The sequence below is a fragment of the Ictalurus furcatus genome, chromosome 1 (genome assembly GCF_023375685.1).
Source record: "Ictalurus furcatus strain D&B chromosome 1, Billie_1.0, whole genome shotgun sequence".
Classification (NCBI taxonomy): Eukaryota; Metazoa; Chordata; class Actinopteri; order Siluriformes; family Ictaluridae; genus Ictalurus; species Ictalurus furcatus.
The window spans coordinates 26,982,076-27,008,944 of record NC_071255.1 but is presented as its reverse complement, the minus strand read 5'-3'; the positions used below and the strand labels follow the sequence as shown (position 1 = coordinate 27,008,944).

Here is a 26,869-nt window from a genome sequence, read left to right as displayed (position 1 = left end):
CCCCCGCCCAGCTGTTCTTTTATTTACTGGTATTGTTTGCATGTCATTCCAGAGTCTATCGTTCTCTAATGATGCAGGGAGAGGACCGAAAGAAAAGGAAACCGAGTTTGAATCCTAGAAGTGTGTCTGAGGAATACTGTCTCAGAGTGAGTACTAACAACCTGCCCTTCACCTGAGCCATGCTCAGTGTTTTGCTCTGATATACAAAGTATCACCAAAATATTAATTTTTGTTTGTTTTTGTAGGAACGTCCGAAAGAAGACACGACAAGGATGAAAAATAAACTGTCCACTTCAGTTGGTAAAATTTAATTTTTTTTTTTAATGAGTTCTTTAGAGAAGTTGTTAGTTTTCCACTCAGTTTGAACCAGTAACTGTACCACATTTTATGCAGTGTGAGTTTTATGTTTACGACTGTGTGTGCAGTTAACAGCAAGAAAAGGCCCTGGTCATGGGATCAGTACTTGGATGAGGAAAGAGCCATCGCAGCCCCCCCAAGACTCTTTACTGAGGTAAGAATTAATTCTGCATTTATTGTTTAAATTCAAACTGCTTATATCAGAGTCCTCTATACGGTTATCCTGACACTGCTGATTTAAGTCTAAATAAGCACTTTTTGCTTCAGGTTTTGCGCAGGACTAAAAATAACAGCAGTCAACAATGGGAGCTGTGAGCTTCTTATATTGTGTGAATATTTATACGGTGTGCATTTTCTCTCTTTTCAGCCTTATCATGGACGACAGCTAGAACTAACCTTTAAATATAATGTGGTTGTACTGTTTGCGGACATTTTTGTTTTCCTATTAATAACAAGGCAGGGTACTTTTTAATAGGCCAGTCATTCAGAGATTGGCATTAAGCCACATAATTCACACTTCAGGGAATGTATTGTGACAACTATAATAAAAACAGACACAGGCCACAGAGTTACTCACAATATATCTGGCACAATATATCTGGCAGATATATTGAGTATATATAATTTTTTATATATATATATATAATATATGGGCGGCTGTATCTCAGGTGGTAGAGTGGGTTGTCCACTAATCGTAGGGTTGGCGGTTCGATTCCCGGCCCACATGACTCCACATAATGAAGTGTCCTTGGGCAAGACACTGAACCCCAAGTTGCTCCCGATGGCAAGTTGGTGCCTTGCATGGCAGCTCTGCTACCACTGGGGTGTGTGTGTGTGTGTGTGTGTGTGTGTGAATGAGACGCAGTGTAAAGCACTTTGGATAAAAGCGCTATATTAGTGCATACCACTTATTTGAATTTCTGATACTGGAATAACAAGAGCTGGTCGTTGTGAAAACATGGAAGGTGTATTAATGAAAAAGCTTTTTGTTGTGTTCAAAGCTGTTACATTTTTCTTGAATTTCACCCTCTTTGGTAGAAAAATGCTTTTGCATGTTTCTTGTGGTAGAAGATTTCCGAACATTGTACTGTTTCCTTACTGTGAAGCTTTTTATTCTCAAAAAGAAGAAGCCTTTGTCACATAGATTACACCAGAATAATATGTATTTTTCACATATCCCAGCTTGTTGGGAAGTTGGGGTCAGAGAGCAGGGTGACCCATGATACAGTGCCCTCGGAGCAGAGAGGGTTAAGGGCTATGATCAAGTGCCCAGCAATGGTAGTTTGACAGTGCTCGGGCTTGAACCCCTAACCTTCTGATCAGTAATCCAGAGCCTTAACCATTAACAGCTGCCTCAACGCTGTGTTCCAAATAATATACTACATACTAATTAGTATGCCTAAATTCTAATGACACCAGTGATGATCTGACAAACTGTTCAGTACAGTTGTTTGGAATTTGAGACACAATCCATGTATTCTTGACTCTGAGAATATAAATAACCTACTACTATTGGTATTATGAACTTATGCAAAACTTTACTGACCACGTCAGTGTGTGTATTTATTATATAAAAGAGCAAAACCTCTTACTTTCAGCAAGTGCTAGTTCCTTATTTACTGTACATGATTCTGTTCCTATGTACCTGTTAATCACTGATGCCCTACTGTGTTATATTTAAAATGACCTGCCATGCTGTGAATATAGGGGTTTTCCCCAAAGCTGCACATGTGGTTGTAACCTATCCCACTAATTCTAGCTACAGTTCACCCCATAAATATTCGCACCTGTGGTAAATTTGAGCAAATAAGGCTGTGAAAAATTGTCCTTATTGTTTAACCTTTTGATCTTTTGTTTAAAAAAAAAAAATCACAAAAATACTCTGGTCTCATGGATATCAAACAATTGCAAACAATACACAGGCTTATTAAAATCTTTGTTAAATATGTGTGGCACAATAATTGGCACCCCTATTTCATATGTGAGAAGTATTTGTGGTATATTCCCATTGATATTTAAAAAATTTTAGTACACCCGGAAATTGTTCAACCATGACTTCCTGTTTCACAGGGGTATAAATATGAGGCGTAACAGGCCAAATTCCCTTAGTCATTCATAACAATAGGTTAGACCAAGGAATATAGCTGTGATGTGTGGCAAAAGGTTGTTGAGTTTCGCAAAATGGGAAGTGGCTGTAAGAAAATAGCACAAGCATTGAAAATGCCCATTTCCACATCAGGGCAATAATTAAGAAGTTCCAGTCAACTGGAAATGTTATGAATCAACCTGGAATTGGACGTGTGTCTATATTGTCTCAACACACTGTGAAGGGGATGGTTTGAGTGGCCAAGAAAATCTCCCAGGATCACAGCTGGAGAATTGCAGAAGTTAGTTGTGTCTTGGGGTCAGAAAATCTCCGAAACTACAATCTGAAGTCACCTAAATCACCACAAGTTGTTTGGAAGGGTTTCAAGAAAAAAGCCTGTATTCTTATCCAAAAACAAACACGAGCGTCTTCAGTGTGCTAGACACTACTGGAACTTCAAATGGGATCGGGTTCAAGGGTCATATGAAACTGAAATAAAACTTTTTGGCAATAAACACTAGAGGTGGTTTTGATGCACACACAGATGTAGCCATATGGAAAATTACTTTTTTTTTTTTTTTTTTTTTTAATTTTTATTAACAATAAAAAATATTTAATATCAAACAAGAAAATACTAAATCTGCCATTAGCTGAGGCATTTGTATGTTTATGGCTATGTAAAGATAGACTGGCCCATCCTCCATTTTTACAGCACCATTTCGTTTGTCATAATTTAATAACTGATTTTCACCAAATGTTCTCAATGTTATTCTTGGTCCATGACCTAGTGACCTAGCATGTGGATGTGTTTTTGATAGATACCAAGGCACTTCTGCAAGTCACTCTGGATAAAAGTGTCTACTAAATGGTATAAATGTATTTTTATTTTTTAAGCTATTTAAACGTAACCGTATAATCTTTATGCAAATGTTATGATTTGAAGTCGACCAAGTCAAGGTTTGCGTTAGTTAGTCCTCTTATGTGCAAATTTACACATGCTCAGGAGCATATGTAGGAGTACAAATATTTTATAACAAATTTACAGGATTTTCATGAAAACAAACTTTCTTGTGTAAACGCTCATATGAATAATACACAAATAGATCAGGTTGTATCCAGCTTGATAAATGAGGCCCGTTATTAGATAATCAACAAATGGCTTGGGGGAGGCATTTAAATCTCCATCACTCCTAAATATATTTTATTTATTGACACCCCCCCCCCCCCACCTTCACTCACTTTACTCTCTCCAGATTTCTTTTGTGTCTGAACTTGGAACTTTAACTTTTACAGGATTTTCGTGTTTTTATATATATATATATATATATATATATATATATATATATAATGTGTGTGTGTGTGTGTGTGTGTGTGTGTGTGTGTGTGTGTGTGTATTTTATTTCTACTTTTTTTTAAAAAAATAATAATTCGACTCTGCTCTAACTACCTCCGGACAGCTTAATCATTTGCTACTTAACATGCATGAGAACACATGCAGGTCTGTCATAGTGTAAGACCAACTTATAATAAGCCACATAACCAAGTTTGTGTTATTTGTGGCAGAGATCGATGAAGCAGTCTGGCTTCTGTTATGTTTATTCCAAAATAGCCAGACTAGTGCCTGTGCAAGAGCATCTGCTGCATACACAGTTCAGAACCAACAAAGGCACTGGGTTATCAGAACTGTAACTTTGGCCGATTTTATCTGCAAATATGAATGGTGCTCAATGTTGGTGCTCATTTATGCCGTATTGCTGAAACTTGTCAGCCCTGGAATAGGGTTACTTTTGAAGTAGAAGTGCTGGTTCTCAGTTGAGCTCTCTCTGGTTAACTTGAAGCTGGAGAAACTGGCACATGTAGTGAGCATGCCCTTCCTTGCTGGGTGTCCCACTGGGCCCAATTTTAAAAAGACAAACTTGGAACCTTTCCTTGGTGCTAAGGGTTTCTTTTTGTGTGAAGTATTCTGTTGTTCTAAGGGAAGTAGCAAAAAAGTTCAGCATAAGTACTTCCACTCTTGTTTCTGTATGTGGAGCATAATTATAGATTTTCCTGACAAGCAGTGGGGAACTATGTGCTGACTAAAGCATCTAACCGAATTGGACCTGTTTACTTCAGACATCGTTTTGTTCTGTTTACTCGTTGAGCATCTTTTTGTGTTGAGCTCTTATTACAGCTGTGTAATAGTTCGTCTAATGATTTGTGTTGGAGTGTTTGTGCCTCCAGCAGTGTCTTTATGGGAGTGAGCTTTCTGCAGGTCAGGTGCTCAGTGAGTAAGTGGTGTGGGGTATGCGCTTCACACTGAAATGTTTTCCTGAGCTGCACACACCAGCTGCTACAAAGCTGGGACTTGTAGAATTCTAAGCCTAAAGGCAGCATTTGTGTAAGGGAACATATTGATGAGAAAAGCTGTTAACAGATCTATAACGCTGGTCTAAATGTGAGTCTGAGGAAGATATTATGTTGCTCTGTGAAATAAACGTTGCTTCCACCACCATTTGGTTCTGTCTAGATGATGAGCAGATGGTTTTTGTTTTGTTTTTCACTCAAAGTATTGTTTATTGATTTGTTCATTTAGTCAATTTGGAAGATTCATTTAGATGCAGCAGTGTTTGCTCACTTCATTTCACTGCAGATCATCAGTAAACAAATGTTTTGATTCCAGTAGAAAAGAAATCATACTTGTAGTTCATGTTGGAAAAAAATCAGTTGGATGTGCTGTTTGGAGTTAAACAATATTTAATTCTTTATTTATTTATTTTTTCAGTTATGCAAGTTATTGTTCAGGGTAAAAATGTTTTACCCGTGTGTGGGTGTGGGGGTTTTTTTTTGTTTTGTTTTGTTTTGTTTATTAAGTAAGTTTATTATTTAAAACCGTTCAAATCCATTATCTTCGAAGTGCTCATTCTGATATTTTTTGCTGTAGCACAATCGGGGAACGAATGTTCCACCTCTTTATTGTATAATTAATTACCACATGCAAGAATTTTTACATTTCTGCTCTTTCAAAATAAGTGTACAGCTGTTGACTTCCATTATAAGATTCATATAGACCATTTATGAACACTTACTACTGTCTTATTACACTTAAGAGTAATGATTTAATATCTCACTAATCAGAAGAGGATGGGTTCTCCTTTCGAGTCTGGTTCCTCTCAAGGATTCTTCATGTCTTCATTTCAGGGCGTTTCTCCTAGCCGCTTTCACCTCTGACGTGCTTATTAGTGATCTACAACCAGATTTCTGCACTGCAAAGAGAAACATGGATAGAAGTGAATTTTTCAGTTTTTTTCTCACTAAAGGGAAAGGTGCCAAAATTGTTTGTAGTAATCACACACTCGTTATATATGTGGTAGATCGTAAATCATGTCAATCATGTCATTATGCCAATCGTATAGCGTGAGGGCAGAAATTGTTTGAGATCTACATCTGGATGACCAGAAGTCTGTTGCTACCCATCAGCCTCATGGAGCACGCCTACAGCATCCGTCACGCCCGTCATCACGGCCACGTTCTCCGTGAAGGGATTTGACAAGACATCTGTTCTCCTTAGAAATGCGAGCAAGTAGCCATAGCAACCTGGGCGATGGGACGCTCCTTCTCAGTAATCACAAACAGCGAAACGATCGAGGTGAAAGAAATGCCTGGTAATGCTAGTTATTTCCTGCATGCTCTTCCAGTTAGATCAGATGGGTTGAACGTACGGGTGCACTTACTGACTGAATTCTGTCAGATTCTACAAATTTTTCACCTTTCCTCTACCCTCTCGGTTCGTCAACAGGAACCACCATAGGACCACCTCTGAGCAGATATTTTTGTGTTGTGGATCATTGGTTGGAAAATGTACAACCATCAGCAGGGCTGTGGTCATAATCCAAGCAGTGTTGAAAGGCTGGAAAATTATTAAACCCAAAATTTGCATTTTTGCTAATTTTCCAAAAAGATGAGCTACGATTTCTAACTACACCTGCTAGTTAGGTGTAATACGTGTAGACCATTCTGAAGTCACAGTGCTTTTTTAAAAATTATTTATTTATTTGTATTTTTGTGCCTTTTTTTTCTTGCAGTGCCAGTCATTTCCTTGCAGCAAGAATGGCTTTAAAATAGGAATGAGGCTAGAGGGAATCGACCCCTTGCATCCTTCCATGTTCTGTGTGCTCTCCGTGGCTGAGGTTCGTAAACTGCCAAAGGACAGTTCTAAAAGCACCTTTTATAAATAAATAAACAACCAATTGATTGTCACTTGTGTCCTCTAGGTGATCGGCTACCGTCTGCGTCTGCACATTGACGATTACTCCGAGTGCTATGACTTTTGGGTTAATGCTGATTCCCCTGATATCCGGCCAGCCGGATGGTGTGAATCCGCAGGTCGCAAACTACACCCTCCAAAAGGTATGCGGGGTTCACAAGCTGTGATCTCTGGTGAACATATCAGCCATGTTTCCACTTGGCAGATGGCAAGCTGTCAGAAGTCCACCTGTGCCACTTGGATTTAAAGGATGGAGATTCATTTAGACAGTCTGTTTTTATAAAAGACGTGCAATATAAAGAGAGAGAAATGGTGCTTGGGTTACACCTCCTACATTGTTAATTTAATTACGGTTTGTTAACATAGTTCAGGACTAATGAGTCACATCATATATTTATTAGACAATCTTCATACTTCATATTTTTGTGTGCTGAATAATGTCTATCTCCTGCCTTTCTCGCTTAACTTTTACATCACTGTTCACTCTCGTTGTCTGTCTCTTTGTCTCTCAGGTTATAAGATGAATGAGTTTAACTGGGAAAAATACTTGGAGTCTTGCAACGCTCAGGCTGCACCAAAGAATCTGTTCAAATCCCAAACCAGTGTAAGTGCACTGCCTTGGGCGGATTCAGCCGACATCTCGCATACAGACAGCAGAAGGAGAAAGTGTCTGTTAGCAGTGAACAGTGCCTCTTACAGGCTGAAAGAACCTGTTATTTTGTATTCCAGAAAGAAACGGCTGCAATGGGAATACCAAGGTTTTATTTGTATTGGTAATCATTGACGCTCAATGACGCTGGTATTAAATAGTTAATATCTGTGTGGTCAGAATTGGTCAACATCAGTTAGTTATTAAGAACGGGGGGGGTCAGCTGTGAAACTCTTAGTGGGCATTATGATTAATTACAAATAACTGAAATGCCTTGGTGTACAATAATGTAATGATCTGTGTGCTGAAGAAAAAGTTATTTTTAAAAAATCCATTTTAAATGTCTAGCTTTGTTTTTTTTACATTAGTCATAAGGTTGGCCCTCTAAATAAATTGAACATCTTTTTAACAGACTAACACCACCTCGAAATTTGAAGTGGGCATGAAACTGGAGGCAGTGGACAGGAAGAACCCCTGCCTGGTGTGTGTGGCCTCTGTGGCCGACATCGTAGACAACCGCTTCCTGGTTCATTTTGACAACTGGGATGACACATACGATTACTGGTAAGAGACGCTGATGGAAGAAACTCATGGTGAAAATGACAAAAGTCTATACTGTACTGAGTGTTCAAAAAAAAAAAAAAAAAAAACAGACCTAAAAATGAAGGATTCAGATTTGTCCTTGGTTATTATTAAGCCTTTGGCTTAAATGTATAATGAAGGCACAGGGTTGTGAGGTATGTAAGTGTGGTGTAATTTAATTCTGGAGGCATGTCATGGCTCATATTCTGCATTTATATATGAAGTGTATCTGACTTGCTTTTGAATCACTGAAGGAAAGCATGATGCCTGCAGGAATTCATTCAAAAATATTTAATGTGTTTTGAGTGAAGTGTACTGATTAGTTACGTGAATGTAATAACTGTTCGTTTTTGTTTTTTTGGGTTTTTTTTGTTTTTTTTTAAGAGCTAAGTGAGAATATTTATGGGTATAATAGTTATGATGAAGATTAATTGATTGAAATTGACTATAAGGTCAGCTTGAGCAGTGAGAATCAGTTATTCACATGTTAGTTTTCTGTAATTTAACATGGCTGCCTGAATTGGGTAATGAAATGCATGTTAGAAGGAAGTGTATAAAGGGTTACTAATATTATTTGATGTGTTGAAAGAGAAGTGTTCTCTCCTCTCCTTTGTTATACTACTTGCTTCCAGCAGGAGAAGCTCTGAGCCTTCTCAAATCGAAGCAAACATCTCATGACGCACTGCAGAACACACACATGCACGGAGCAGAGACCGTTCATACTCTCCATAGTCCACTTTATTTCCTCTTGCAGGATTCTGCATAATTTCATTCCTTGCTTTTAGACTTGTCATGTTGGAGCTGCAAGCATCCAGCAATAAACTGGTGTTCTGTCAGTAAAGCTTAAAAATATACTAACATACATGTCTAAAAAGAACAGAATTTTCTTACAGCATCAATGTTGTAATTAGATGAGTGAAATGAAGCATGGGGACTTTACTTTTTGGTTTGCGTTTGCTCAGGTGTGATGCCAGTAGCCCCCATATCCACCCTGTGGGCTGGTGCCAGGACCATGGACGACCTCTCACAGCACCTCAGGGTAGGTACCAAGCCATACCTGTGTCCTAGGCTTTCTTTTGTCTGTCTTGCTCTCTAAATTCTGTTGGGGTGGGGTCTATATTGGCAAGACAACTCCTCATCCATGTCTGTATATGAAATGTAAACGATTCAAGGAATTATCCATCTATATTAGAGAGATGTCCTCAGTTTGCCCGCTCGCTTTAGTGAGCTTGCTCTTGTGGCTTTAGTTAGTAATTTGGTTAGTTCCATTTTTGTAATAATTTCATTTTCTTTTGGAAGACAAATTAATTTGGTTTAATTTCATGAGTGTGTAATTAGTCCTTCCCTTTTTTTTCCTTATTTTAAGTAGAGTAATTCCGTTAATCAGTCCATACAGGATTTCAGAGTTTTTCTTTGTGATTGTCACAGACTGAGACGCTTGATTTTGCTGTGCCTTTTTTCAAACTTTGTGATGCAAATGGCAGGGATTATTGTGCTGTGTGTGGGGTTTTTTTTTTTTGTTTGTTTGCTTGCAGAAATCTACTCGAATTGGCAAAACTGCAAAAAAATTGTTTTGCATGGTCTTTCACAGTGATGTTCATTGGTAAATGAGACCTTTTAGCTGTACTTGTTCAACAGACGTACATCGAAGAGGGCTTTGGTTGAATGCGCGTTGTGGTGATGTCACATGATGTGTCTTGGCCCAAATCTGCGGTAACTTTGAAAAATTGCAAGCTCCTGGAGGGACTGAATAATCACTAAACTACATAATAGCTTTCTCACCTATGAAAAACTATTACTGCCTTAATCAATAGTACACACCTTTTAATAGATTTTAAATATATTGCCAAAGTTTGAGGGAATCATGAAATTTTCATTAAAATGCCCACTTTTAGTGTGGCGGTGGTGTTGTCTGTCCGTAGTTTGGCTTGATGAGACAGAGGGGTTATACTCTCTTAATTCAATAAAAGCCCACCTTTTGATAAGTGTTTGATGGGACGAAAAGAGTATAGTCATGTCCTAAATTTTTGGTCAGATTGAACTTTTTATTGAATAAATATATATAAATATAGATAATATATTGATATTAATATAAAATATGTATATGTGCAGTCAAACTCTTAACAGTCAACATTACCTCTTGATTTTGTTTTAAATTTTTAGATAATTTTAGAAAATGTAATGCATCCCATCAGAAGCTTATAGTTCAGATTTATATACTACATATGACTCAGTCAGCCAGATGTTCAGATACAAGACTTTAATAGAAATGTATATAATATTCATTGTGTCTGGTTCACTCGTCTGTCTGTCTCTGTCTGTGTGTGTCCCTCCCTGTCAACCCTCATTCTTTTCTTCTGGTCTGCTGAGTTGTGCTAAGCTAAAGCTGCTCCCAAGTTTTCACCCAAACTGCAGCTGTCATCATCTTTCCACAAATAGCACAGGCTACAACATTAATCCTCCAGCACATTCATTATATATCGAGCCATACACCGGCGACGTGTTGGGGGTGAAACCTGCTCTGCCTCGGTTATCTTTTACTTTTAGTTTAGCTTTATCGTATGTCAGACTGCTGTGTGAGCACAGGACCATGTAATTGAGCAATGGAGACCTTTTTGGAGAGAGTCACACAGCTGTCACAGAGACAGATGGAGCAGTCTATACTGTAAACCTGGCTCATGGTGATAGCAGCTAGCACGGCCATTCCTGTCCTGAGAAGCAGGCTCAGCTTGGGGTTAAACCCGGATGAATGCAAACAGGATCATATCTTCACACTTGACCTGCACAATCTGAGACGGATATGGACCGTGTAAGCGGTACACGACTATGATGGAGCTCTCCTTCGCCAGCTTCAATTCACTTGTTCACTAGGCAACAAAACAAAGGGTGTATGCAGTCGGCACTGTGTGCTTATGAAAAATAATGAATTCTGTTCCAGTTCGTGCTTTAATTTAATAGTTACTGGTATTCTGTCATTTATGGAATGGGGCTAGACATTTAATCTTTTGGAATGTTTTTATTTTTTTATTTTTATTAATTAGAAGTCCCCTTTTTGGAGAAATACTTGACACTTTTCGGTTGTGAAGCAAGCTGAAGATTTTAAACAGTGGGGGTAGAGTTAATATTGACAGTCTTCGAAAACTGTTCTAAAAGCAGAAGTGCGGATGAATGTTATGGGATTCTCGCAGGCATGGTAATAATACTAACAGTGTGGTAAGAGCAGTGAAATGCTGAGCATGTGGCAGTCAGTAAAGCACATTTTTCACAAGTCACAGTACAAGGATCAAGCAGTGGCGCTGCAGCACATACACTGCCATCAGTGTGGCTTTTTACACCAGATATGTGTACATGCACTTGCTTGACATGCACGTAAACGATTTGTTCACAGTATTATGCTATATTGTGCAGTTTATGTTCATTATCTAAACTGTATGTAGTTATATTTCAGCCCTTAGTCGTGTTGCAGCACTGTGTTCTTGCCTCATTTAAAATTCGATAAAACCTAATGAAGTACTACGGAGTTGCAACTTTTTATTTATTTTTTATTTTTTGATTGATATATAAATGATTGCATCCTTGCAGATATTTTTTATTGATTTATTTTGATGTTTCAGAATTCTACACTATGTATGGGTCCATACAATTATATTTAACACCTTTTATTGCCCTAAAGTACTATTTCTTTCAGTCTTCGCTTTATTATGATTTTTAGTTAAGTGTTCTGTTCCCAAATCACTTGTATATTTACATAAATCTGTATTTCGGATGAGATGTTAAACCGAGGTCCTGACTCTCTGCGGTCGTTAAAAATCCCAGGACACTTATCGTAAAAGAGTAGGGGTATAACCCCGGTGTCCTGGTGAAATTCCCCCATTAGCCCTTCTCTATCATGGCCCCCTAATAATCTCCGTCTCTGAATTGGCTACATCGCTCTCCTCTCCACTTATTGCTGGTGTGTAGTGTGGTTCTGGCGTGCTATGGCTGCTGTCGCATCATCCGGCTGCTACACACTAGTGGTGGTTGAGGAGACCACCCACCCCCAACACTATGTAAAGTGCTTTGAGTATCTAGAAAAGCGCTATATAAATGTAAGTTGTTGTTGTTGTTGTTTGTTTAATATTATAACTTAAGTTTTTCACGCTATTTACCAGTATATAATATATAAACTGATAATAATAATAATAATAATAATAATAATGTGTATGTAGCTTTTTATATATAAACATTAACCAGATAGGAAATATACAACTCAACAAATATATTTTTCTGTTATATATATATATATAACACACACACTTTTGTCAGCTCATCTTCATTGAAATCTTTCAACGGTGTACTGACTGCGGCGCGGCAAAAAATGCAAATTGGACTCGACTCTGAACCTCCCGCTTCACTGTTGCTCACTTCCGGTGTAAAATTTTAGCAGTGCAGGGATTACAGAGCTTACAAACTGCAGTTTTGTCGTCATTCCACACAAGACATATCTTTAAACACAGCACGAAATCGATGGGTTTTCTCGCCCTCTTTTGATTGACAGGAGATAATCAGCCCCGATCATCGGATGCACATTGGTGCCTCTCTATAATTTATAGGATGAGACATGGTGTACGTGTGTGTATAATGGGTTGTTATTAAGGCACATGAGGACAGTGTCACAGGGACTGCAGGGACAGTCTGGCGTCTGTCCCTGTGATACTGTCCCCATGTCACACATGTGCTTGTTGAACATCCCATTGCAGAATTGTTCCCCCATTGCTATTATAATAATCGATATTTTTCTGGCGTGGCTGTATGGATTTCTGCCCATTTAGCCACAAGAGCATTAGTGAGGTCAGGCACTGATGTTGGGTGAGGAGGCCTGGCAAGCAGTCAGTGTTCCAATCCATCCCAAAGGTGTTCAGTTGAGTTGAGGTCAGGGCTCTGTGCAGGTCACTCAAGTTCTTCCACACCAGCCTTGGCAAACCATGTCTTAATGGACTTCACTCTGTACACAGGGGCATTGTCATGCTGGAACAGGTTTTGTGCCCTTTAGGTACAGTAAAGTGAAATGTTAATGCGGCAGCACAAGATTTTCTAGACTATTATGTGCTTCCAACTTTGTGGCAACTGTTGAAGGGAAAGCCCACATATGGGCGTGATGGTCAGATGTCTACATATTTTGGCCGTATGGTGTATGTAGCATGGAGCTTCTCATCACTGACTGTTTACATGCACATCGATATTCCAATATTAATCAGAATTTGACCATTTTCCAATTAGTATTGGTTCATGTAAACGCCGCAATCAGATTGTCTTGATCCGAATCAGGCAATATTCTGATTCCCACTCCTGGAATATGCCTGTTTTAATCGGAAATTTGTTGCATGTAAACACCTTATTCAGAAACGCTACTGAAAGGAGATATGCGCATGCTCAGTCCACTAGAAATTTAGGGTAGCAATGGCAGCATCTCGAATCTCAAAGGAAAGCAAAAGTGTGAATGTAGATTGGCATACTTACAACAGCCATGTATACACGAATATTCTGGTCCCTGTATAGGCATATAAACATCGTATTCGGAATATGGCTGCAACCCGAATCTAGACCATAAATGGCATTTGATGTGCATGTAAGCATAGTCTGTGACACTGTGCGTACTTGTTCCTTAATCAAGTGTTACCTTAAAGTATTGAACATTCTCAGGTGGTTTGTTTGGGGTGGTTGTTTGTTTGATTTAAAGGGTTGTGATTTCGAACACTATTAAAAAAAAATGTATTATATTTACTACTGAGTTAATTGAGCGGTCACTTGTATTGAATAGGTTTAATCCAAGCCTTGATAACTCAAAACTATTAGCCTATAAATACTGTCCACTTGGACATAAAGTTCTGGAATGAAAAGGCTCTGTAGCTACATTAAATAATGAGCCTGATTATTTGAATACTTGGTTCATATATACATGAAATGAATCTGTACTGAAGGGGTTTGTGGAGTTTATTTTACAGTTAAAGGAGTCCATGTCTGTTAAAAAGTTTACAGCAAAATAAGGCGTGAACTCCTGACTTATTGGAAGCAAACCAATATAACCAATAAAGCCAGATCTTACAGATGATGCAGTATGAGCCATTTCCTGTATCGGGCAGTGAGTGATATGCTTAGTCTTCTGTTTCACTATTGATAAATAGCACTCTTGTTCTTGGAAGGCGTTAATGTTCACCATTAGTCCAAACCATTAACAACTTATTCAGCCACGTGCCTCAGCCACATTACTTACTAAGTCAATGAGCCTGGCAGCATGTGTGATGCCTTTTTTTTTTTTTTCTAATCAGATTGTGTTTGCTTTTGTTCAAGGACACCCGAATCCAGAGCATTTCGTATGGGAGGAGTATTTAGAAGACAATGGTGCTCCTGCAGTTCCGAGCCAAGCCTTTTGTATGGTGAGCAAAGAATGATAATCGCATCAGTGCGAGACAACATTTCGTGTGTGTGTGTGTGTGTGTGTGTGTGTGTGTGTGTGTGTGTGTGTGTAAAAATAAAAAAAATACCAAGCCTGTGTGTGAATACATAGCTCAGATCTGTGTGTGTGCTTCTATTTCCATTTTTGCTCATGTAGATACATTTGTGTGTGTGTGTTGCAGGTTTTTAATAAAAACAGCTAAAAAAACAAAACAACAAACAGTTTCTTTTTGGTTACTGAAATTTAAGGTTGGGATTAGATTTAGGTGTAGGCATAGCATTAATTAGCTGCGCGTCAGGATTAACGGGTTTCATAATTATTCATAAATTCCAGCTGCAATATCCTGACTGAAAAAGGGACTCCTCAAGGCTTTACACATTTCGAATGGGATTTTAATTAAAGCAGGCTCACTCCTCTTTCACCGTAGCTTGTAGTTGTGCATTCTGCGACTGCAGGTGTTGTTTGTCAGCCTGTCATAAAGCCAAGTGAAGGTTCTGATCAACACTGTCTGCCTGCAGAGAACGCCTCATGGATTTCAGAACAACATGAAGGTAGAAGTGGTGGACAGGAGAAACCCCATGCTGATCCGCGTGGCCTCCATTGTTGATACTGAAGACTACAGAGTCAAGGTGAGCTGGAGAACAGCACAGACACCAGCTTCACATCCAACATGTCTAGGCAAGGGACATTTATCAAATGAAAGGTAACACAGACTATTGCAGCAAGCCTACCACTGATCCATTGCTCCACAGAACAGAATCCCAAAACTTCTGTGGCTTATTTATATGATTCTGAGGAAAAGTTTCAGTGTATGTCTTGGAGTTCTGGCATGGAAACCTTCTGCATTTAGTACATGCCTTACTGTGCTCACTGAAACCCCAGTGCCTGTTGCCACCAAGTCTTGCTGCAGGTCTTTTACAGTCACTCGAGGGTTTTTCACAACCTGCCTTCTCAGAAATCTGGTTGCAGCCATTGATGGCTTCCTTTTTCTGCCCCGTCCAGGTAGTGTAACCACCGTTCCCTTAACTTTGAACTTGTGAACTATGCTTCCAACGGTGTCTGTGGAGCATTCAGTGCCTTCGCTATCTTTTTGTGTCCTGTTTCTTGTTTGTGAAGGGCGATGATCTCTTCTCTTAACTTTTTGGACCATTCTTTTGATTTGGCCATATTTCTACCATGCAGTCAAACATGACACTAAACAAACCCCAAACCAGTTCAGGTATCCAGCTCAAAGCACACCTGGTGCAACTAAGGAAGCCCTTGATTAGTTTCATCAGGTGTGCTTGAGACAACACCTGTTTTGCATATTGGTGCTGTTGTGAGGGATTCTATTCAGGGCGTTGAATCACTTTGAGACTGGAGAAATCATTAAGTTGCATTTTCACTTGAATTTGGGGAAACCACTTATAGCATTCGCTGTGTTGAAATATTTCAATTGCTTTTGTTTGATTTGTTCATTGCAAACCGCTGAAAGTCTGTAAAGTTCAACAATAAACCTGATTTGCAGGGGGGGGGGGGGGGGGTGTGAATAATTTTGATTACAGCTGTACCAGCAATTAGGAGTGTGTAGCTCTAATGCAGGTCAGAACAGCTTGTTGAATGTATTGATTTTGATCAGACACACTCCAATTCGCATCAGACTGCAGCAGTCCTGAATTGGAATAATTTTTAACTATATATTGAATATAACATCACTTCAGTTGTGCTTCAATAGATTTTATTTTTCTGCAGTTTCTATGAGACCTTTCTTTTGGTTAATCAGGCTGACTAAACCTGAAACAGTTGGGACATAAGACTTAATTAATGGACCGTTTTGTGCACACATTTTAAAGTGACAGAAGTGTCGGATCATGGGCGAAGTTTGATCTGCACTTAATGATGTTTGCTAGGATTTCACTGTTGATGCAACTGAAACCTAACGTCTCTTAACTGAACTCTGTGGTGAAATCGCATTAGATGCTCATCAGATGCTGCCTGTCGAGATGGCCCAGATGCAGCATACTTTATGCAGACTCTGCTGTGATTTGATGTCTTTTGTGGTGTGCGTATGTGTGTATGTATATGTGTGTGTGTGTGTATGTGTATATGTATGTGTATATGTATGTGTATATGTATGTGTATATATGTGTGTATATATGTGTGTGTGTGTGTGTGTGTGTGTGTGTGTGTGTGTGTGTGTATATATATATATATATATATATATATATATATATATATATATATATATATATATATATATATATATATATATATATATATATATAAAATACATACATACGTGTGTGTGTGTGTACGTAATAAAAAAAATTTATATATATCGGCGCTGTCTCACATATGCTGTTATCAGAAGGCATGTTAATGGTTCTTATTACGAGTGCCAGAATGTAATAGTTTACAATCAGCATGAGCTTGGTGACTAACTTTCACACTGAAAGGAAATTGTCAGCATTTCTGTGGCGTAATTGGACTTGAATATTATTCACCTTGTGCAGCTGCCAATAAATCTATTTCTCACTTGGAGCCCTAGACTTGTGCATAAACGATAATTGGACGATCGGCCCAACATTATTTTATATAATCTTATGTTATTTTATCATATATTTTATGGCTTTGTTCAAACTTCCTTTTTCTTTGTAATAGGTACATTTTGATGGCTGGCACTCCAAGTTTGACTTCTGGGTCGACTCGGACCTGCCAGACCTTCATCCTGTAGGCTGGTGTGCGAGGACGGGTCACCCACTGGAGCCTCCACTGAGTGAGTGTGAATTATTATAAGCTGCATGTTATGCTGTGCTGCACAAGGTCATTTAAAAGTCAGTTATAAGTGTTTTTCCTCAAACGCACAGTCTGTCTTAATTTTTAGAGCAGTTATACATGAATAACACTCATAACGTAATGTATGATGAAATGGCCCCTGACTGTACCACTGGATCGGTCCGTACTGAAAACGACTCATGTTCAGCATTGAGAGATTCAACTACTGCATCTGTCTGGCTCAGAAGTGTAAGACTCTGAGTATATATTTTAGCATTCTGCCTTATTTAACACACCTGATTTAACTGATGAACTAATTACCAAGGCCTCCATGGACTGTAGCTGGTGTGCTAAAATAAAGCAAACACAAATCTCTGTAGGGGTCCATCAGGACCTGAGTTTTACACTCCTGAGCTTGCCCGTTATCCGAAACTATCTGTACAAAAACATCGCATGACGTGATCTGTCCAGAGTCTTGCAGCCTTATTCTTAAGAATAGTATGTCCCTAATACCATAGAACCATTTAATAAATATTTCATAGTGTATATATGGATTGTGAGGTTTTAGGTTAGTTGGCTAATTTGTCTGTTCTTGATATAATTTTTTTAAAGTATATAACAGGCAGACCTTTATCTTCTCACATTCACCTCACTGGTTGGGGCAGATTTCAAAGGTTTTTTGGTTGTTTTTTTTTTTTTGCTGTGGGGTGTTTTAACAGAAAACTACTTGAATTGGCGAAAATGCAATAGCATAAAATTGTTTTGCAGTAAAAGTCTTTTGCAGTAATCGTTGGTAAATGAGACCTTTTTAGCTGTACTCTTGTTCGACGTGTGAGAATCAAAGAGGACTTTGGCTGAATGTGCATTGTGGTGACATCACATGATTCCTCTTGGCCAAAATCTGCTGTAATTTTGAAAAATTGTATACCCACTCTGAACATTGTGGAGTTTCCTTAATTTTGCGTTAATTTCCGCGGTCACAAAATCCTTGAGGGAATGCCCCCAAGAAGCATTACTCATAGATCTAGTGATGGAACTTTCACTTCTAGATCTGACCTTTGGCTACGTTGATTCTGTTGTGTTATACTTGACTTGATTTACTGTGCTGTGTCTGGGCATGAGATTTTTGGATGAAATTCCAAACTATTGTTATAGCAAGATGATGATTATGATCAGAGAAGATGCATCATGCATTAAGAGGAAGGCATCATCTATCTCCCAATCATTTTGCCATAATTACAGTGGGAGTTGGGGAAAGTCAATATACAAGGCTTATGCATTTTTGGTAATGTTTTTAGGTAGATTATCTGGGTATTGTTGTAATAGTTGTACTCCTTCTTATTTAAAGCCTTTTTCTGGAAGTTGATGTATTTCAGTAACTTTTATTTGGGCATTCATTTTGCCTTTTTACAGCAAATGCAGGACCTTCTGACCTCAAGAGCTCCATGACGCAGGGAGTGTGTCCAACCCCAGGCTGCAGGGGAGTGGGCCACATCAAGGGTGCAAAATACACAGGACACCACAGGTATGGCATGACATACTTTATTTATTTATATATATATATATATATATATATATATATATATATATATATATATATATATATATATATATATATATATATATATATATATATATATAAAAAATAAATAAAATATAAAAATTTCCTCTTCTTTTCTTATAGTTGTAGTCGCTTAAAGCATTTCTGACGTAACACCTGGGATCAGATCATTCTGTTAAAGCCGAATCGATCTGGGTTGAGCGTGACATGAGCGAGTGTTACACTGAAGCCTTGTCACATCATGCAAGACTTTTAATCCAAGCAGAGGGCATTTTAGAGGAGAGTGTAGGATCCTCTAGGAACCAGGTGGGGGGGGGGTCCTCTCCTGAGGGTCTCTCCAGCTTGCATCTTCAGCTAAAAACCTGCCTGCATTGATCTGCCTAGAACAGGAGTATTCAGCTAAAGCTTGTGAAGGTCCAGCTACATCCAAATTCCCTAAGAAACTAGCATGACTGAAAAGTGACACCCTTATACATTAGCTTTCTTCCTGTGATGAGCGGAGCATTTATTCTATCCCCCAGCCTTTTATGTGTCCTGACAAAGTCTTCCATCTTGTCGGAGTTTCTTCTCAAGCATACAGCTTTGTGCTGCAATTGGCATGCCTGTGCCTCTGTCGCTCCTCATCAGTTTTCTCTCCCAGCCCTTGGAGATCAATATTGTCACCCGGCGAAATATCAAGTTAAATTTTGATTGATTGGGAACCAAAGTGTAGTAAGAATTGTAATCTGCTGTTGTAAGCTTCATTCTGTCTTGCTGTGTTTGGTCCATCCCTCCATCCATCCCCTTTTCTCTTTCATCTGAACGTCTCCATAAAGCCTGGAATGTCTTTAACCGCTTTGCGGTACACCTTTTCCAGCTGTGTAATCATAGCAGAATCAGTCAGGAGTAGAATTTGCATACTTTTCTTCCTCTTTAGCTGGAGAGACTGGAATCCTTCAGAGAGCCATTTCTCATTAGAGGGAGTACGAGAGATGCATCGTTTATTATCCATGTGGCAGAAAATGTTCTTCTCAGCCACTGAATAGAGCTGAGCTTCATTAGTGAATAATTTACATTCTATTTGCATACATTAACATATGATTGCCTCAAGACTAACCATTTAAGCTTCGCAATAGCATTACTTTTTCCATCAAGAGTCACATGTAGGAAGAGAATACAATATTCAAACGTCTGAGATGCTCAGCAGAGTTTACCGTCATTAGGAAAGGCATCCAGGAGAACATGATGATGGGTTTTTCATTTCTTTGATCAGCTGCCTTAAATGATTAGGACAGACTGACGACTGCTTATGTGAAGGGGTGCTAATGTGAGATTATTGCAATAGCCAAGTCTTTCCTGTGCATACCTAATATGAAACTTCTTGACATTCTTTAATAAAAAACATAACGTGACCTGCTTATGAGTGGCATACTCTCAAAGAGCTACTTCACATTGTTTTTGCTCAGCGTCTCGTCTGTATTTCCATTCCCTATCCGTTAATCGGAAATGGGTGAGCTGAACCGTTATCGGAAAGTGAAAACAACATGGTAGTTGTGAGTAAGACTGGGATTTCCAACACAGTACAATTTAACCAGAGAAGCAGCACACAGTTATTTTTAAAACCTGTCTGCATTTTCACCAGTTTAAATTCAATTCCATTTCACTTCAATTGGTATTATATTATTAAATTATTTAGCACTTGTAACAATGGACATTGGCTATGTTTACATGGACAGCAGTAATCTAATCTATTGACCTTATTCTGAATAAGACGATATTCTGATTAAGGTGCTTACATGAGTCGCTTTTAGGATATTCCTTTCATGTTCCCGTTTTACATGTTATAGAACATAGAGCGATTCACACGTCATTTCGTCCCCACGCCGTCCGATGTTCCTTCCAGAATTTCACATATCACCATACAGTTCGTCTTCATTGTGGGACCGTATACAGTTTTGGGTTTCGTTTTTAATTTTATGAATGCTGTTAAGTGCAGTTATGAAGTGCAGTTAATTGTCATGCTATATGTGCACATAGACGACTGCTTGAAGCCATGGGCTGTGTTCCAAAACGTGTACTTGGCTACTATATTGTGTGTGTATATAGAAATACGTGTACTTCACCTACTATATACTGCAGCAGGCAAGTACACGGTTTCGGATTCAGCCGTGTTCTCTCATTTGCAGTTAAACGGTTGAGCACTGCCGTGTGTGTACGTGTCCTGTCACAAAATGCGGTGAAAACTCCCACACGACGTTAATAGTGTGATTAAGGTGTGTACATGTCTGTAATGCATGTCGATAATACGCCTAAAACAGGAGTACTCCATATGCCTTAATTCGATTTGTGTGTCCTTCGACTATGACTTTAGTTGGATGAAGGTCATCAAAAATTACTGTTTACATGCCGGTTTCTTAATCAGAGTATCGTCTTAATCGGGTTAATATCGGATTATTGTTGTCTATGTAAACGTACTGACTGTCACAAAGCAGCTTCAGAAATGTGGATTTGGATTTAGATCCCTATCGAAGTCAAGCCAGTGGTGAAGAAAAACTCCCTGAAACAAAAAAGAAACCTTGAGAGAAACCAGACTCAAAAAGGACCCCATCCTCTTCTAGGTGACCCCAGATAGTACCATAAAGTCAATCAGTACTGAATGTGTTGAATGGCTTTTCAGTACGAGCATCAGAGTAATATTTTATTTTTTATTTATTTTAAACTTCATTACAGGATTTAGCATTAAGTAAATCTTATACCAGTGATGTTATCTACTGAATAATTAATGAGAATAAGTAAAGTGCAATCTTTAGGCTATCCAAGTGTGACCATCCACAGCCTTTAGGATGTCAGTGTGGTCCTACCCACAGCATTCTAGCAGTAGTCTTTAGGCTATCCATGTGGGGCCGTCCTCAGCAGCAGTGAGTGATTCGCAGATGAAGGAAACGCCAAGCAGGAGTAGAGCATCAGGATGTATCTGACAGTACCAGAGGGCAAATAGTCAGGATCAACACATTTGCTGTATTGAAGCCAGAGGTTGAGCAAGCCAAATATATTGGTTCCTGGGGTGGGGGCGGGGAGGGGGGAGTGTACTTTCAAAGCTCAGTCTTTTACAAGGCAGTAGGGAGCACTTTTAAACCTCTTCAAAATATCGTATGACCTCTTCTTAAGTATGCATTGATTTTTGTCTGGAAGCCATCTGTACTGTAGAAAAGGGCACCATTCGGTGAAGCACAACCCGTTTGACTGCAGTAATTTTAGCCTCCTCATATCCATGCACGTTAATCTATTTTTGCTCTCCTCCTAAAACCCTCCAGCTTCCTTTCTCATTTCTGCTTTTGAAATAGTCCAATTGTCCAAGATTAACATTTGGAAATTCAGAGATCAAGTCTCTGTGTGTCTGTCTCACACACAAGTTAATGAGGTGCACAGTCCATTGTTGGATCTCTAGAGCATTTTTGAGATGATGAGTCATCATAATCTTATCTTTCGCTAATAACTGTTCTTTGTCATATCTTTCCCTCCCCTCTGGTTCTTTTGATGTACTGTTATTCACACTAGAGCATTATTTAACTGCTATAATATGGAAAGACATTTTGAGTGTATGAATAAATTTAAAGGGTTTTTGGTGGTTAAGTGCTTTTGAGTGCTAGTGGTGTTTTTATGTTATGATGAATGGCACTCTCTTCTTAAGCCTGTATGGTGATGGTACTGATTTTAAAGGCTCTTTTATTAGGAAAACCTGTACACCTGCACATTCATACAGTTATCCAGTCACCGATTCATGTAGCAACAGTGCACAAAGTCCTGCAGATACAGTTCATGAGCCTCAGTTAATGTTCACATCAAACATCAGAATGGGGGAAATCTGTTCTCGGCCACTTTGACCTGTTTTGATTATTTCAGAAACTGTTGATCTGAGATTTTTAATTCAATTAAATTTTAATTGTATAGTGCTTTTTTACAATGGACATTCTCAAAGCAGCTTTACAAAAATAAATAAACACAGGATACAGATTAAGTGTGTGGATTTATCCTTATTGAGCAAGCCGGTGGCGACGGTGATGAGGAAAAATTCCCTAAGATGATCAACCTTGAGAGGAACCAGACTCAGAAGGGAACCCGTCCTCATCTGGGTAACAACTGATAGTGTGAAAGTAAAAGAAAGTTCTTCATGGTTTGTACATGAAGTCTTTGTTGAACTAGTCCATTGTTCAAAGGAGACTTGAGTACAAAATTGTATGTGGTAATTGCAGTCATAACGGCATAGTAGCAACCAGTGTCCCAGCAACCATCGCGAGAATGTCCATATGGAATTGGAGTTGATGAGTTTTTACACAGCAGTCTGTAGACAAGGTAATGTTTTTACAGTGGGCACAGGTTCACCGAAATTGAACAGTTGAAGATTGCTCAGTTGTTCAGTTTCGGTGAACCTGTGCTCATTGTAGCCTCATATTCTTGTCATTGGCTGACAAGAGAGGACCCTGGTCTTCGGTTGCTGTAGTCCATCCGCCTCAAGGAACAACTGCTCACCTTTGTTTGAAAAAGCAAGGTTATTCAAGTTACCATAGCTTTCCTGTCAGCTCAAACCTGTTTTTTGCTCTGACCTCTCCCAGCAAGGCATTTCTTCCCACAGTACTGTCACTTGCTTGATTTTATTTATTTTTTTGTTGTCCCCCCCCGTTCCGTGGAAACTCCAGAGACCGTTTGTGAACAACCCAGGAGATTAGCCAGTTTATGAAATACTCCATATGTCGCTGAGATCTTACCCCCATCCCCCATTCCCCCCCCCCCCCCCAATTATGTTGTGAACATTAACTGAAGCTCTGGATCTGTTAATGGACTGATTGGATGATTGCATAAGTTATACAGGTGTTCCTATTAAAGTTGTTGGTGAGTTTATTATTCTGATCTATACTTCTATGCAAATTTAAATGATGCAGTGGAAAAAGAAATGCTGTTCATATTTGATTAGCCTTCAATCAGTGTGCTGTCTTTGGCGTCATACTTTGATATTGGCAATTTACCATGATCATGATTTTATTTATTTTTATAAAAATGTATACAGGGAGCATTATTTCCTCCGTTTCCATAGTTTCTTCAGATGAATAGTGTCTGATAAGAGAATGCAGTGCATGAGGATTTGAAATAAGATGCTGTGCAAATATCAGATATCTGTTGTATTTGAGCCTGTTGCATTTATGGCCCAAAATGCAATAAAATAAATAAATAAAACTTCTTGAGCAGCTACTTACAGCTGGGATAAACAGTTCCTTATGTGCTTAAACTCAAACATAGCTGGTGCATAGTAACTTAAACTCGTAGATTATGATATTTAGGGTGGTTAGCTGCCTCGTGTGTGTGTGTGTGTGTGTGTGTGTGTGTGTGTGTGTGTGTGTGGGTTTTTTTTTTGGTTTTTTTTTTTTTTGGACAAAACCAAAAGCTCAACATTTACCATTTTTATTTAGTTTGTGCTGTTGATTTTCTTAAGCAGTGGCACAAATGAAGCATTTTTCCTTTTGTACCTCATTGCAAATTGTTCCAAGGTTGCAAAGTGTTTGTTTTCAGAACGTTGATTTTGCTTCACAAAGAAGGCAAAAAATTGTTTTGTATTTGAGTCTCTGCCTGAGAGGAAGAACCGTGTGTTTAAACATTCTCCGTTTCATTACTGAAGGTGCCATACGCTTCTGATGTTGTTTGTATTGAAGCTGTAATGGGAACAGGACCCTCTACTACTCTGAGGGAAGTAGCCAGATGGTGCCCCAGGTGCAGGCTAAATGAAAAATGGTCCTTTTCGCAGTGAAGTTACTGCACCAACACTCTCTAAAGAGTGACTGATGTGACCTATGCAACAAAGGAAAAATACTTGATGGAATATCTTGTGCGTTCATTAAATTTATACCACAGCGCTCTTGAATTCTCGATTCTGATTGGCTGATGGACGTTCTGAGGTGTGCAGTTATTTTTCAGTAAATGCACAGCTAAAATAGTTCCGGTCAGGTCTTGACCGCATTATAGGTCCATGTCACTTTGCCAAGTTAACCGAAATAACAGAAAAGTTACAGCCTACTGTCCATCACAGCACACGCATTTAACAAGAAACAAAATGACAGAAAATTGAGATTTTCCAGAAATAAGTAAGTAATGATTGATGGGCCGCTGAATTATTCGAAAAATCATGTGCATCCGAGGTGGTAATGTGGCCTTGAGGCGAAGCGGAGGCTTGAGCCATGGATATACAGTTATTTGAGAGAGAGCGAGAAATTAGTTTCACACGCGTGTTTTAAGGACAAAAAGCTGACAAATGTCTTGAAATAAAAATCTGAGCAATGTCTTGAGGTGTGGTAACTGTGGTACATGTGGAATAATTGACTCCGGTGCACTACCACGTAGGATGTGCATTATTTTCCAATAATTCAGCGGCCCGTCGTCAATTGTTCCTCACATATACTATAAGTAAGCGATTTATAGCGATGGTACTTTTAGGGGTAAACGGTATTTTAGATAAAGGCAACACTACAGTATTTTGCCTTTGTTTTGTTTCTAAGCAAATTTACATGCATGTTTTTGCCTGCGTGATGTAAAATGCAGCTTCCACTGAAAACGTATCCATATTTTTAGGAGCGTTGGAAGTGTATCTGTAGCACAAAGTACATTCCTATACCTTTTACGTTTTTACTTGTAATCTTGTTTCACTCTGTTCTGTTCTTTTATGGCTGCCTTTTCTTGTCCATAGTGCCTTCGGCTGTCCCTACTCGGACATTAACATGAAGAAGGAGGTAGTGCTGCCTGATCGGCTCGGTGGTGAAAAACAAATCACCTTCGTCCCAGTGCACTTCGTGCAGAAAACCAAGAGGCTGTGTGCTGAGCAAGAGGAGGAGGAGGTGAACGATAAAGACAGCCATGAGGAGAACAGGTTGGGATGATCTACGCTACTGTGTTTTTATCATTCTTACTTTGTCGATGTTATATATGCATTTTATGTTAACTAGTCTTTAATTAGAATATTTGATTATATTATAAAAAAAAATTAAGTGTTTTTTTTTTTTTTTTTTTAAGAGTTGTGAAAGGTGCGTAGGAAATTTGAATGGAGATATGATGGGTTTTTTTATAGCATAGTGTCTGCCGCACTAATTTAGAAAAGCATGTAGCTTTTGCAAAATGTATTTTTCTAAAGAGTGATGGTCCACATTTTAGGGCATGTTAAGTGTAATTCATGTAAAAATCATGACGCAAATGTCTATTTTCTCAGTGACTAAACAGAAACATAGTATAATATTACCTTAGATGACGTTCTGCTCCAAGCGTGTAGAACTGGTCACATTCATTAACCTTTCATTCCGCATGAAACCACATGAGTAAATGAGCAATGGCCAGGTTTCAAAACTACTCTATTTCATGCCCAAATTCACATTGAGGTTTCAGGCTCTGCATAGTTTCGTGGAGATCTCATCCTAGCAGTGCACTGACAGGCTGAGTGTCAGGTTTATTCCCAGCGGAAGCCTCAGAGGTGCCGAAATTGCATTTCTTGCTTGTCATACAAACACACAGACATGGGGGATGCCAACTCAGCGTCACTGAGCCGGTTTATGTATGAAATTGCATTCATTTTTCTTTGACCTGCTAAGAGCAAGTCTGTGTACACAAGCCAAGAGGTTCGGAGAGCTTGTTGTATGAAATATCAGTGCTTTGCTGGGAGTTCTTACTGTAGTTTTACAGTGTGGGCGGCTGTGGATCAGGTGGTAGAGCGAGTTGTCCACTAATCGTAGGGTTGGCAGTTCGATTCCCGGCCCACGTGACTCCACATGCTGAAGTGTCCTTGGGCAAGACACTGAACCCCAAGTTGCTCCCGATGGCAAGTTAGCGCCTTGCATGGCTGCTCCGCTACCATTTGTGTGCGTGTGTGTGTGTGAATGAGAACCAATGTAAAGCGCTTTGAAACTGTGAAGGTTAAAAAAGCGCTATGTAAGTGCGGACCATTTACCATTAGTGTTGGCTCATTTTTTTTTTATTATTATCTTTTTTTAAATACGTTTCTCCTTCTGCTAAGGCCAATAAAGGCTGAGTTGATTATATTTTGAATGTTAACCCGTGTCGTCATAAACAGAAGCTTTATGCACAAAGACTAGGAGTAATAATTTGATAGTAATGATAGTAATTTGATAGTAATAATTTGACCAAAGACGTTAAAGCCACGGCAAACAGCGGTACTTGCCAAGTAA

At 38.9% G+C, this 26,869-nt stretch overlaps 1 protein-coding gene across 1 annotated transcript in view; it reads left to right on the top strand.

Moving 5' to 3' along the window:
* The window catches only part of LOC128613861 (lethal(3)malignant brain tumor-like protein 4), a 75,241-nt gene that overhangs the window by 12,957 nt on the left and 35,415 nt on the right, over positions 1-26,869 (top strand). The window contains exons 3-15 of the mRNA XM_053634999.1: positions 53-146; positions 246-300; positions 426-511; positions 6,508-6,612; positions 6,697-6,832; positions 7,202-7,293; positions 7,751-7,902; positions 8,883-8,959; positions 14,251-14,336; positions 14,875-14,985; positions 16,997-17,111; positions 18,524-18,635; positions 25,384-25,563. Of these exons, the coding sequence (XP_053490974.1) occupies positions 69-146; positions 246-300; positions 426-511; positions 6,508-6,612; positions 6,697-6,832; positions 7,202-7,293; positions 7,751-7,902; positions 8,883-8,959; positions 14,251-14,336; positions 14,875-14,985; positions 16,997-17,111; positions 18,524-18,635; positions 25,384-25,563 (1,385 nt within the window). The 5' untranslated portion in view covers positions 53-68. The remainder of the gene's footprint in view (positions 1-52; positions 147-245; positions 301-425; positions 512-6,507; positions 6,613-6,696; positions 6,833-7,201; positions 7,294-7,750; positions 7,903-8,882; positions 8,960-14,250; positions 14,337-14,874; positions 14,986-16,996; positions 17,112-18,523; positions 18,636-25,383; positions 25,564-26,869) is intronic.